This window comes from Schistocerca serialis, chromosome 1 (genome assembly GCF_023864345.2).
Source record: "Schistocerca serialis cubense isolate TAMUIC-IGC-003099 chromosome 1, iqSchSeri2.2, whole genome shotgun sequence".
NCBI lineage: Eukaryota > Metazoa > Arthropoda > Insecta > Orthoptera > Acrididae > Schistocerca > Schistocerca serialis.
Window position 1 is genome coordinate 210,298,455 of NC_064638.1, and position 13,468 is coordinate 210,311,922.

Below are 13,468 nucleotides of genomic sequence, written 5' to 3' on the forward strand. Positions count from 1 at the left end.
GGGTTGAAGGCCGCAGAAGATGAAGTAGTGTGTGGGACTGGCGGCCATGTAAGAGGTCAGCCGGGCTGTGGTTGGCCATGGGGGTGAAACGGTAAGAAGCCATAAATTGGAGAAGCGCATCATCAGCAGCAGAAGAAGTCAGGAGTTCCCTCATCTCAGCCTTAAATGTGCGGACCAGTCGTTCAGCCTCACCGTTTGACTGTGGATGGAACGGAGGGGCCGTGACATGCATGACGCCATGACGGGCACAAAAATTCGCAAAATCGGAAGAGGCAAATTGCGGACCATTATCAGTAACAAGAGTAGAGGGAACGCCTTCCAAAGAGAAAATGTGAGCTAGAACATTGGTGGTTGCCGCGGTGGTAGGCGATGTGCAACAAACAATGAAAGGAAAGTTAGAGTAGGCATCAATAACGAGAGGCCAATATGTACCTAAAAAAGGTCCCGCAAAGTCAGCATGAATACGCTCCCAGGCCTTCTCAGGCCAAAGCCACGGTGACAAAGGTGACTTTGGGGCGGCGGCCTGTGACGCACAAGGGCCACAGGCAGTGACCATGTGTGCGATTTCAGAGTCGATGCCGGGCCAGTACACATGACGGTGCACTAGAGATTTTGTGCGAGAGACACCTCAGTGCCCTTGGTGAAGGAGGTGCAAGACCGAAGCACGCAAAGACGCAGGTACCACAACAGGCGGCGAAGCATTGTCGGTGGAAAGGAGGATAACACCATCCCTAGCCGTGAGGCAGTAATGCAAAGCTTAGTAGTTCCGCAACAGATCAGAAGTCTTAGCGGACGGACGATCTGGCCATCCCTTCTGAATACAGCGTAAAACCTGGGAGAGGGTAGGATCAGAACCCGTAGCGGCTGCCAGCCGGTCCTCGGTGATGGGGAACCCGTCCACAACCCTCTGCTCAGCAACATCCAGGTGGAAACACAAAAGTTCGTCCCTATCGAATGCCAGATGAGGACCCATGGGAAGGCAAGACAGTGCATCAGCATTCGCATGTTGAGCTGTTGGCTGGAAATGAATCTCATAATTGAAACGAGACAAGTAAAGACCCCAATGCTGGAGGCTGTGTGCACCCTTGTCGGGAAGCGATGTTGATGGATGAAACAAGGAAACAAGTGGTTTGTGGTCCGTAACAAGATGAAATTTGGATCCATAGAGAAAAACACCAAACTTATGAAGAGCATAATTAATGACCAAAGCTTCTTTTTCAATTTAAGAATATTTTCATTGGGCATCCGTGAGCGCTTTTGGAGGCATAAGCCGTGGGTTGTTCAGAACCATCAGAAAAATGGTGCGCAAGGACTGCAACAACACCGTATTGAGAGGCGTCCGTGTCAAGAACAAGATGTTGGCCAGGTCAATAAGCAGCCAGGCACAGGGCCTGTTTCAGCACAGTCTTCAATTTCTGGAAAGCCGCATCGCATGACGCGGACCCGTGAAAGGGCACGTTTTTCTGCAACAGGCAATGCAATGGCTGAGCCACCGAAGCCGCAGATGGTAAAAATTTGTGATAGTATGCTATTTTCCCCAAGAAGGCCTGCAGTTCCTTAACAGATGTAGGGCGAGGAAGGGCATCGATCGCAGCGACAGTTTGCTGAAGCAGACGAATACCATCCCGAGAGAGTTGAAGCCCCAAGTACGTGACAGATGCCTGAAAAAATTTTGATTTCTGAAGATTACACTTAAGACCGGCAGTCTGTAAGACATGAAAAAGTGTGCAGAGATTCTGAAGATGTTCTTCAGTGGTGGAGCCAGTGACAACAATGTTGTCCATGTAATTTATACACCCAGGGACAGGGAGCAGTAATTGTTCCAAGAATGGCTGAAAGAGAGCAGGGGCGCTGGCAGCCCTGAATGACTTCCTGTCAGAGAGGGCATCGATCGCAGCGACAGTTTGCTGAAGCAGACGAATACCATCCCGAGAGAGTTGAAGCCCCAAGTACGTGACAGATGCCTGAAAAAATTTTGATTTCTGAAGATTACACTTAAGACCGGCAGTCTGTAAGACATGAAAAAGTGTGCAGAGATTCTGAAGATGTTCTTCAGTGGTGGAGCCAGTGACAACAATGTTGTCCATGTAATTTATACACCCAGGGACAGGGAGCAGTAATTGTTCCAAGAATGGCTGAAAGAGAGCAGGGGCGCTGGCAGCCCTGAATGACTTCCTGTCAGAGAGGTCACATTTTGTAATAATTGACAGAAACTCATGGAGTAAAACATAAGTGATTTCTGGTGTTCCCCAACGTAGTCTTATAGGTTCTTTGCTGTTCCTTATCTATATAAATGATTTGGGAGACAATCTGAGAAGTCCTTGTAGCTTGTTTGCAGATGACGCTGTTGCTTATCGACTAATAAAGTCATCAGAAGGTCAAAACAAATTGCAAAATGATTTAGAAAAGATATCTGTGTGGAGTGAAAATTGGCAGTTGACCCTGAACAGCGAAGAGTGTAAGTTAATCCACATGAGTGTGAAAAGAAATCTGTTAAACTTCACTTACACAATAAATCCATCAAGTCTAAAGGCTGTAAATTCAACTAAATACGTAGGAATTACGATTACGAATTACTTTATTTAGAAGGAACACAGAAAATGTTGTGGGGAAGGCTAATCAAAGACTCCGTTTTATTGGCAGGAGAAATGGGGAGAGAGTGCCACTGAAATGATACAGGATTTGGAGTGGACATCATTAAAACAAAGGTGGTTTTCGTTGTGGCAGAATCTTCTCACGAAATTCCAATCTCCAACTATCTTCTCTGAATGCAAAAATATTTTGTTGACACTGACCTAAGAAGCAAGAAAGATCACCATGATAAAATAAGGGAAATCAGACCTTGTACGAAAAGATACAGGCGTTCCTGCTTTCTGTGTGCTGTACAAGATTGAAATGATAGAGAATTGTGGAGATGGTTCGATGAACGCTCTGCTTAAATGTGATTTGCAGAGTATTCATGTAGATGTAGATGTACAGGGTGTTTCAAAAATGACCGGTATATTTGAAACGGCAATAAAAACTAAACGAGCAGCGATAGAAATACACCGTTTGTTGCAATATGCCTGGGACAACAGTACATTTTCAGGCGGCCAAACTTTCGAAATTACAGTAGTTACAATTTTCAACAACAGATGGCGCTGCGGTCTGGGAAACTCTATAGTACGATATTTTCCACATATCCACCATGCGTAGCAATAATATGGCCCGATCATCGAAATATTCATTCAGGAAATTAAAGATGTTGGCCGTGCGATGTGGCCGGGCACCATCTTGCATAAACCACGAGGTGTTCGCAGTGTCGTCTAAGGCAGTTTGTACCGCCACAAATTCACGAAGAATGTCCAGATAGCGTGATCCGAAACGTCGGATCTGAAAAATGGGCCAATGATTCCTTTGGAAGAAATGGCGGCCCAGACCAGTACTTTTTGAGGATGCAGGGACGATGGGACTGCAACATGGGGCTTTTCGGTTCCCCATATGCGCCAGTTCTGTTTATTGACGAAGCCGTCCAGGTAAAAATAAGCTTCGTCAGTAAACCAAATGCTGCCCACATGCATATCGCCGTCATCAATCCTGTGCACTATATCGTTAGCGAATGTCTCTCGTGCAGCAATGGTAGCGGCGCTGAGGGGTTGCCGCGTTTGAATTTTGTATGGATAGAGGTGTAAACTCTGGCGCATGAGACGATACGTGGACGTTGGCGTCATTTGGACCGCAGCTGCAACACGGCGAACGGAAGCCCGAGGCCGCTGTTGGATCACCTGCTGCACTAGCTGCACGTTGCCCTCTGTGGTTGCCGTACGCGGTCGCCCTACCTTTCCAGCACGTTCATCCGTCACGTTCCCAGTCCGTTGAAATTTTTCAAACAGATCCTTTATTGTATCGCTTTTCGGTCCTTTGGTTACATTAAACCTCCGTTGAAAACTTCGTCTTGTTGCAACAACACTGTGTTCTAGGCGGTGGAATTCCAACACCAGAAATATCCTCTGTTCTAAGGAATAAACCATGTTGTCTACAGCACACTTGCACGTTGTGAACAGCACAAGCTTACAGCAGAAAGACGACGTACAGAATGGCGCACCCACAGACTGCGTTGTCTTCTATATCTTTCACATCACATGCAGCGCCATCTGTTGTTGAAAATTGTAACTACTGTAATTTCGAAAGTTTGTCCGCCTGAAAATATACTGTTGTCCCAAAAATATTGCAACAAACGGTGTATTTCTATCGCTGCTCGTTCAGTTTTTATTGCCGTTTCAAATATACCGGTCATTTTTGAAACACCCTGTAAATGTACTCCTTGCAGCAGAAGTTTGGATGTACTGTGTTTTTTCAAAGTTCAGAGCATGTCCATTCACAGAAAATCAATCAATAACTTTTCCAAAGACATTATTTGTATCATTTTCTATTGGATTTTCTTTAACTGGATTAATAATGATTCTTGTATCAACAGTAAACAGTGTCAGTTTAGCTTCTTGTTTCAGATAAGAAGGGAGGTCATTCACATATATCAAGAACAGACGGGGCCCCATGATCACACCCTGTGGAGCACCTATTGTAATTTCACCCCATTTAGATGGAGTGGCAAACTTCCTTAAATCACTGAAACCATGTAAAGAAACTTTTTGCTCCCTGTTCTGTAGATATGACTTAAACCACTCATATGCTGTACCATTTATACATATAATTGTAATTTCTGAAACATAATGTCATGGTTCACACATCAGATGCTTTGGATAAGTCGCAGAAAATTCCTGTTGGTGACATTTACTATTTAAAGACTCTATTATGTGGACAATGAAATTGTATATTGCTGTCATAGTGGAATGGCATTTTTAAAATCCAAACTGTAATTTACTAAGTATGCCATTGCTGTTGAGATGGCTAATGACTCCTGAGTACATTATTGTCTTGACAATTTTTGAAAATGCTGTAAGCAAGGATACTGGCTGTCAGTTATTTACATCTGTGGTGTACCATTTCTGTGGAGAGGCTTGACAGTGGCATATTTTAACCTGTCTGGGAAAATACCTTGAGTTAGTGATGCTTTACGTATGTGACTCAGAACATCAGCTGTAATTGCGTCACATTGTTTTAATATCTTGTTACAGATGTAATCTACTCTGACAGAATGTTTATTTTTCAAATATTTAATGATTTTTCTTGTTTCATAAGGGATTGTTAGGTGAAAACTAATCTGACTAAGATTTCTCAAAACTGACTCTTCCATGTACTACTTGGCTTTTTCTTTTGAGCTATTGTCACCAATTTTTTCACCTACACTTAAGAAATGGTTGTTAAATACATTAGCTATTTGTGTACTGTTGATCAAGATGGTCTCGCTCTCTTTAATAGTAATGCTACCTCCCCCAGTGGTTATTTTTCCTGTCTACCTTCTAACAACATTCCATATTGGTTCAATTTTATTGCCCAAGTTGTTACATACATACATACAAACATACATATTTCTTGATTTTATGACAGCTTTTCTCAGTATGCTACAATAATTTTTATAGTGTAAAGTTACTTCTTGGTCTTTACTAATTCTTGCTGCCTTGTACAGTTTTCTTTTTTTTTCTGAAGACAACTTAATACCTGTAGTAACCCAAGACTTCTTTGGAAATTTTTTGGTGTTACATTTAGTAATTTTTTTGGGCAACAATATAAATTTATCAAGAAATATGTTATCATTAGCATTTGGCTCATTATATACATCTCCCCAATTAACATTTCTTAAATTTTCTCTGAAGTGCTCTATAGATACCATCTTGGAGCAACCTTACACTTGTACTTAATGGCTTCTGAGCTGTGCATCATGGTCTGATAATCCATTTGTCACAGGGAAACCGTGTGTTAGTTTTACATCCTGTTGCTACACAAATAAATTTTCTAATAGAGTGCTATTGTCTTGAGCTATATGGTAGGGAAATTGACCACTGACTATGTTATATGTCATTAATAACACTTCTAGTTCACTTTTCCTATCAGAATTACTTAGAAAGTTTCCTTGAAATCACCACAGATTCATAACTTGTTCTTTTTGTCTGACAGACTGCAAAATAGAGTGTCAAACATTTTTATGGATAGCTCCAAATCTCGTAATGGGAAGCTGTACACTGTTGCTAATATCAACACTACATTATTTAGCTGTAGTTCACATGCACAACTGCTGGTTCTGGTCAACGTAAAATTGCTTACTTCTACAGTTTTGAATTTATACCCTTGTTTTGTGTAAATGGCGACTCCTCCTTTATCCATGCTAGATCTGTAAGTGTAAGATGCTAAATTATACCCATTTATACTGACACTGTCCATCCCCACAGTTACATGGTGTTCAGACAGACAAAGTGTATTAATCTCATTCTTATTTTTGAGATCATCTTAACACACTAACAGCTCATGTACTTTATTTTTCATTCTCATCATATTTTGACGAATTAAGTTGATACTATTTTTATCTTATCCCTATTTACTGTACATGAAGCTTCTTTTATTCTATTTTTCTTGATTGTTGTCTGTCTGGATTTTTACTTTAATGTAAAAAGCCTGTCTGCCAGGTCCCTTTAACCAGATAGGTCATCCCTTGTGTGACTGTGATCACCCTTAAAGTATCTGCTAATAGAGAAGCTAACTTATCTTCCCCCTTCCTATTTAGGTGCAAGCCATGTGTAGTGCATCCCCACCTAACAATAGCATCAACTGGATTTTGCTGGTGCCTGGAGCATCCTGTTCAGCTCAGTGTTACCATGCCTTACAGCAGTGTTTACTCATGACCAATCATGGCACTGGAAGACTTCCGCAAACCCCAGCATTTGTGTGCCCAGTTTCTGCTCCTATTTTGTCCAGGTCACTCCTAATACTATATCTTGGATTCATAGCCAGGGTGTTTCCCACTTCCGCAACTATAACTATCTGATGTTCCCTCTCAAAGTCCTTGCATAGCTGACGTAAGTTTTCTGTCCCTGGTTAGGGCTAGCACTTGGTTTCACAAAACTTGTGACCTAGTACCCTGCACCTAATTTCTCCTGAAGGTGCTGGCCTACACCCCTCTCATGACTGCTACCTAGGAGCAGAATTCTTCTTTTCCTATTCTGACTTGTCTTAGCTAATGTTTTGTTCCAACCTACATTCAACTGCATCTTGATGTTATAGACTATTAAATGAAGATGGTGCCACACATTAAAATATTTCAAAAAGAGAGAAAAACTATATTTGCTGATTGATTAATTAACATTTGTTGGGCAGGTATGCTGAAAATCCGCTTCTTCAACAAAACAGATGTTATTAAGCACAAATCATTTAAAAATGCTTAACATAACATAATAGTTCCTGACTCTTCTGAAAATATACAAAGAGAAAAACTTCTGGCTTTGGTTATCTCTTGAACAATACAGTACTCTGGATGTTTGTTGAATAACTCACTGGTAAGAGCAAAAGAACAGTGTTTGTAGATTTGACTGGAAACCACTGTGTACGAACTATGCTCTCTGTCTGCACATATTCAATCGGTTCTTTGACTGAACTCCTAACAGTCAGTTGAGCAGTGGCCAAAATCAGTATCACACTAGACAGACAGTAAGTCCTTGTGTTATCCAGATGTCGACAGTAGGTGACAACAAAGTTAAAATCACAGTTCATATTGGAAAAAAAAAAAAAAAAAAAAAAAAAAAAAAAAAAAAAAAAAACATGTAGTGCAGGGCTGTCATCATTAGGTACCCCAGAAAACTTGATGTAGACATCAGCTTGTTACAACAAGTGAGGCTGTGGCAGTCTGCGACAGACATTAAACCTGCCATGAGTGTTCTGTCATGTGGCCTGGTGTTGGCAGATGTAGAGGTGTCCTTTCACACCTCACCTAGTGACGTCATCGGATGTTTGCATAATTATATTGATTGATCCACATAAAAGGCCATTGGGAATACGAGATCTCTTCCCTCTTGAATCAATCAGTAGGCCAAGTACCATCCTGGTTCATGTGCTACAGTTAATAGAGGAGCTGCTCCTGAGTCCAGTGCTGGAGGTAGGAGGTGAAGGTGGTTTCAACTCATGGCTTGCTACGAGTGACAGTGACTGTGAAAGATGCTTCAGGTTGTGGGCACCGGTACCAGCTGGCAGCCTTGCTGAGCAATGATATAGCCACATATCCAGCTAAGTGTGTATCGGAATGTGCACACCCAGGCAGGTATGCCCACTTTAAATGATGTGCCTGCTGCTTCTTCTTCTCCTAGTACTGACAGAGACTTCAACAGAAGTAACAAGGAACAGTGACAGCAGCCATGCAAGAGTTCCATCAGGGTTTGCTACATGTTGGTGTCACCCACTAAGAGGATAAAAAGATAAACAAATAAAAATAGGTATGCGTGGATGTCAATAGTTTTTTCCATCTATGTTTTAAACATTCGCACAAAACATTTGACCATGCTGTTAGAGGCAAAGTGAAATATAGGTGTGGTAATATACTTGATTCCATTCCGGGTGCAAAACCATTAAAAACCAGTGGATACAAGCTGCAGTGCACTATTGGTGACGAGATCATGGGGGCACCTTCAACAGAAAAAACATTCACCAGGGCCATAGTGGTATTCTCCATCATGGTCTGTTGCATTTTGGTGACATGTGGGAAATGAGACTATGCATTTATTAAATCAGCCAAGTGGCCTCATGGAATAGGCCTGCAAAATCGACATGCTCTTGATACTATGGCTGGGTGGGCATAGGCCATTGCTGGTAGGCTTTGGGTAGTGCTGTTTGTTGTGCCTATTATGCTTGATGGTGTTGAACCATGTGTGAAATATCCTCTTTCACCCATGTCCAATACACCTGTCACAAGGGCAGGTCCGTCATTCAGAAATGCCTCAGTGGGACTGCTGCATGAGTCACAATATACAGCAGTGTGAAATTTCTGGGATCACCATTCAACACTGATGGTCATATTGATTCACAATGGAACACCTTTGGAAAGATGAAAGACACCATTATGAAAAGAAACACCAAACTTTCTGTGGAAGCTGTCAAAGGAAGGGCCTGTGGCCAGCCGGTTGATATGAATTACCCAGCCTGTCTCAAGAGTAGGTGTAGTTGTGGCTGCTGCCATCTCTGGAAGTGCTGACAAAGTCTTCCAAAAACTGTACCATTTGTGACTCAATGTGAAAGCAAACAGTTTCTTGTGTATCAAATTCCTCATTGGGATCCATGATGATAGTACATCTGCATTCATGTGCTGGCTGATGTATGATAATAAATTGAATAGCGGTAATTGGATAACAAAAGAATCCAGCATTGCAACGTCTGAGATGTCCGTCCATACAGGCAACTTTGACTTGGGGCCAAATACAGGCAGCAGCAGCTTATGGTCTATGACCAGATGAAATTGATTACCATACAGAAGTATGTGAACCTTCTGTACAGCAAAGATAAGTGCCAATGCCCCCTCCTCTATCTGGGAATGATTTTCTTGTGCCATTCTGAACCATTTGGTACTTATGCAATAGAATGACCCTAATCTGTATAGTGAGGCATCTGTGGCCAACACTGGAGATAAAAGAGACTGACTAAAGGTCAGGCAAAGAGCAATTTGAAACACTGCTTCAACATAAGAAATGCATGGCAAAGTCCGTGGACCACTGGAAAGAGACCTGGGACCCTTTTTCTATGCAGTTGATTTCAGTGGCTGGGCCATTGTTGCAATTTGATGGATAAATTGGGCATAATATGCAACCTTGCCAATAAAAAGTTACAGGTTGTTTATATTCTTTGGTGTAGCAATATGGGAAACCACTGTTACAGTCTCTGACTTCAGTTTAAGGCCACTCTGGTTAAGGATATATCCTAGAAACTTAAAGGAATGCTAAATAAAAGAAGGAGCATTTGGATGGAAAATACTCACCAGAGACTTGACATGTGCTCCTCTTGAGTCCATCCAGTGAGCACTGTATCATCCAGCTGCTTAATGTGTTGTGCAATATTGGCCAAAATGTAACCTGTTACATCGTTGGCAGCCATAAGGAGTATTTCATACCAGAATGGCTTTGGAAGCTTTGTCTAAAGAAACTTGAAAATAAGCTTCCAAAAGATCAGTCTGCCGATTCTGAAAATAATTCTTTGGTATGCAGAAGGGTGTATGAGTCCACAATCGACCGACAGTTTAGCATATTTCCGAAGTCTCCATGAAGGTGTAACGAACCACATGGTTTGTGAAAGAGTTCAGGTGATGTCCATATATTATAAGGAATCAGGGACAGCACTTTTTACTCCTCTAAGCAGTCCAGTTCTACTTTTACTTCAGTGAGCAAGGGTGAGGCTCTGAAAAATCTGCAAACTTTTTTAATGTAATGTGGAAAAAAAGCCTCTCTCAAGCCTGGAGAAATTTAGTGAACATACTGCAGACACACAGAATCCCTTCTGCATGTGGAATGATATTCTGAATTTCTTCGACAGAAAGGTGTATAGAAAATCCAAAGACTATATATACATCCAGGCCAAAAAATATTTTTCACTGAGGGTTTTGTTGCAACAAAGGCCTAGAGTCAGAATTTCATAATGGCCATTACCCACAGCTTAGCTGGTACTGATTTTAAGGGTGGAGACCCCAATTGGAGATATTTAGGCTGATTAGAATTGAAATCAGCGCCCCTGTATTAAAAAAGGAATAAAATAAGAATAGGTTGGTTGGTTGATTTTGGGGAGGGGCCCAAACAGTGAGTTCATTGATCCCATCAGATTAGGGAAGGATAGGGAAGAAGGCTGGCATGCTCTTTTGAAAGAACCATCCTGCCATTTGCCTGAAGTAATTTAGGGAAATCATGGAAAACTTAAATCAGGATGGCCAGATGCGGTTTCCAACCATCATCCTCCGGAATGCGAGTCCAGTGTGCTAACCACTGTGCCACCTCGCTTGGTAAAATATGGACCTCAAAACACTGCTTGCAGTGTAAGATAATGTTTTGCTACCTTTGAATCTGTGGTTTCATTTATTTGGATCAGCTCACTCAACTGCTGATAGTGTGGCCATGTCCGACAAATATCTGTTGTATGACCATGGCATAAACACTGTTGACAGATATAACTATAATGTGGAAACTATGTCTAACACTTACAGAAATACAATGAAGACAACTGGGTAGTCTGCAAAACTTTCACACATGTCCGCCCTATTCTGGAGTACTGCTGTGCAGTGTGGGATCTGCATCAGGTGGGACTGACGGATGACATCGAAAAAGTACAAAGAAGGGCAGCTCATTTTGTATTATCGTGAAATAGGAGAGATAGTGTCACAGACATGATACATGAATTGGAGTGACAATCATAAAAACAAAGGCGTTTTTCGTTGCGATGGTATCTTCTCATGAAACTTCAATCACCAGTTTTCTCCTCCAATTGCAGAAACATTCTGTTGGCACCCTCCTTCATAGGGAAAAGTGATCATCACAATAAAATAAGAGAAATCAGGGCTCGCACAGAAAAATTTAAGTGCTCATTTTTCCCGTGTGCCGTTCGATAGTGGAACAGTAGAGAGACAGCTTGAAGGTGGCTCATTGAACCCTCTGCCAGGCACTTTATTGTGAATAGTAGAGTAATCACGTAGATGTAGATGAGAGATGAAGAGTTATACAAATAGAGCAACAGGGTTAAGCAGAAGATAGGTTTTAGACTAACGAAGTAACTGTAGCAGCAATGATAACTTCATTTCAAACAAACAAAGGCCTATGTGAATGAATTAATGTTTATGCATAGCACTTGCTTTCAAAGTTAACATATTAGACTGTCAAAACGAAAATGGCTTAAATACTTTCAGCTCTTTGAGACATGACTTACTCCAGGTAAAGTTGAAAAATATTAGAGAAGTATTCAGTGTAAAAAGCCTGTCATTTGCGTCTTCATCTTGGTAACCTGTAAAACTTGGAGACATGTAGTAAAGACTACAGTCATTAGATTTCTGAGTAATACAATAAAGTTCTTTAAGAAACAGTGACAGCTTTTTGTGTAAATAATGTGCACAGTGGAACATTTAGGAATTTTTGACCAGAGAACAATAGTATTTTATGATTTGCAGTAAGTGTGCCTCTGAGTGTAAAAGAAACGTGTTTTTAAAATGTATTTCCTTGTATTCCTTCTTTAGGGCCCTGCAGATCATGCTCTTCTCTTATGCAGCCTACTGCTTGGGTTTGGCCTAAATGCTTTTGTCTGTATTGGCACAAAAGCTAATGGCAGTCCATGGGCATGGGTTCTTACACAAGGAAACAAGAAATATGTCACATTTTGGGAAAGTACGACTGGTATGTTTATCATTTTTAAGTTTTTTGTGCATTCCTGGGAAACAATGAAAAAAACCTGTTTCACATGGTTGTCTATCAATGATGCTTGTATAATACTTAAAACAAACAAAAATAAAAGTAGCAGTTTGAATCTTTGATGTTTCATGTCAATAAATCTTTTACTGAAGACTAGCTTCAGGAAAAGAATTTCTGTTTGAAGCTAATGTTAGGGGTGGTAACATTATGTATTAATGTTGGATCATGTCACTGAAAACATTTTTTACATTCTTGTTTTGTGTAACATAAATTTGCACAGGTCTAAGCATGTGATAATTGATTCACTATGAAATGGGCTGTATTGGTAGGCGATACTTTGTGGCATAATGTGAAGTTTAAACACTTATTACATAACAAATTTTAATTCGCTCTGTTGCCTGTTACCACCTTGCAGTGCACATGCACATATGGACATCTATCAAGACTACACACAACACTAGTCTCTCAAACTCTTTTCTCATTTCCTTCAGTGTAACGTTACACTGCAGAATTCTCCTCATGTTCTTCACTCAGTTGTCTTTAGTTGTTATGATCAGTTTTGTTGATTGTATAGTGTTACTTCACTGACTTGTGTTGATTCCTGTTCTGGCCTTCTGTCTTTTTGTCATTCTTTTTCCAGAATGAATTTTCCACTCCCACCAGAGTGTACATTGTAGTAGAACTACGTGAACTTAAAGATGGATCTGTTCCTTTTTGTGTGGAACTCTGTTAGTGACTGAGCTATCCAAGCATTCTTTGAGTCCTGACCCAAAATTCAATCAGATAGTACATCTCTCCTATTCTTGGCACTTCATGAGGCTTTTGCATATACTTTGTTATATAGGATTCCTAGGAGAATATACAGGGTGGTCCATCTGAAGTTTCAGATGAGATTATCTCAAAAACTATACATTGGGTGAAAATATTGGGTAAGACAAGTTCGTAAGCTCAAAGAGGGACATCAAATAATACCACACATGACCCCGAGCCCCCGCCCACTTGGGTGGGGTGGGGGGCAACTTTTAAATCTTAAATGGAAACCCCCATTTTTTATTGCAGATTCGGATTCTCCATAAAAAAGTAATCAAGTTTTGTGTGAAACATTTTTTTAAACCATTGACAGATGACGCGGAAATCGATAAAAATTTTAATTTGGGAAAGAACTCCAATTTATT

General features: G+C 41.0%; 1 protein-coding gene across 3 annotated transcripts in view; it reads left to right on the plus strand.

The window, feature by feature from the left end:
* Positions 1-13,468, plus strand: part of LOC126466050 (centrosomal protein of 76 kDa-like) — a 133,193-nt gene that overhangs the window by 75,223 nt on the left and 44,502 nt on the right. For all 3 annotated transcript variants that reach the window (XR_007585980.1, XM_050096355.1, XM_050096354.1), the window contains exon 6: positions 12,122-12,278. Coding sequence is in view for 2 of the 3 variants with exons in the window: in XM_050096355.1 (XP_049952312.1) it covers positions 12,122-12,278 (157 nt within the window). In the remaining variant the exon portion in view is untranslated. The remainder of the gene's footprint in view (positions 1-12,121; positions 12,279-13,468) is intronic.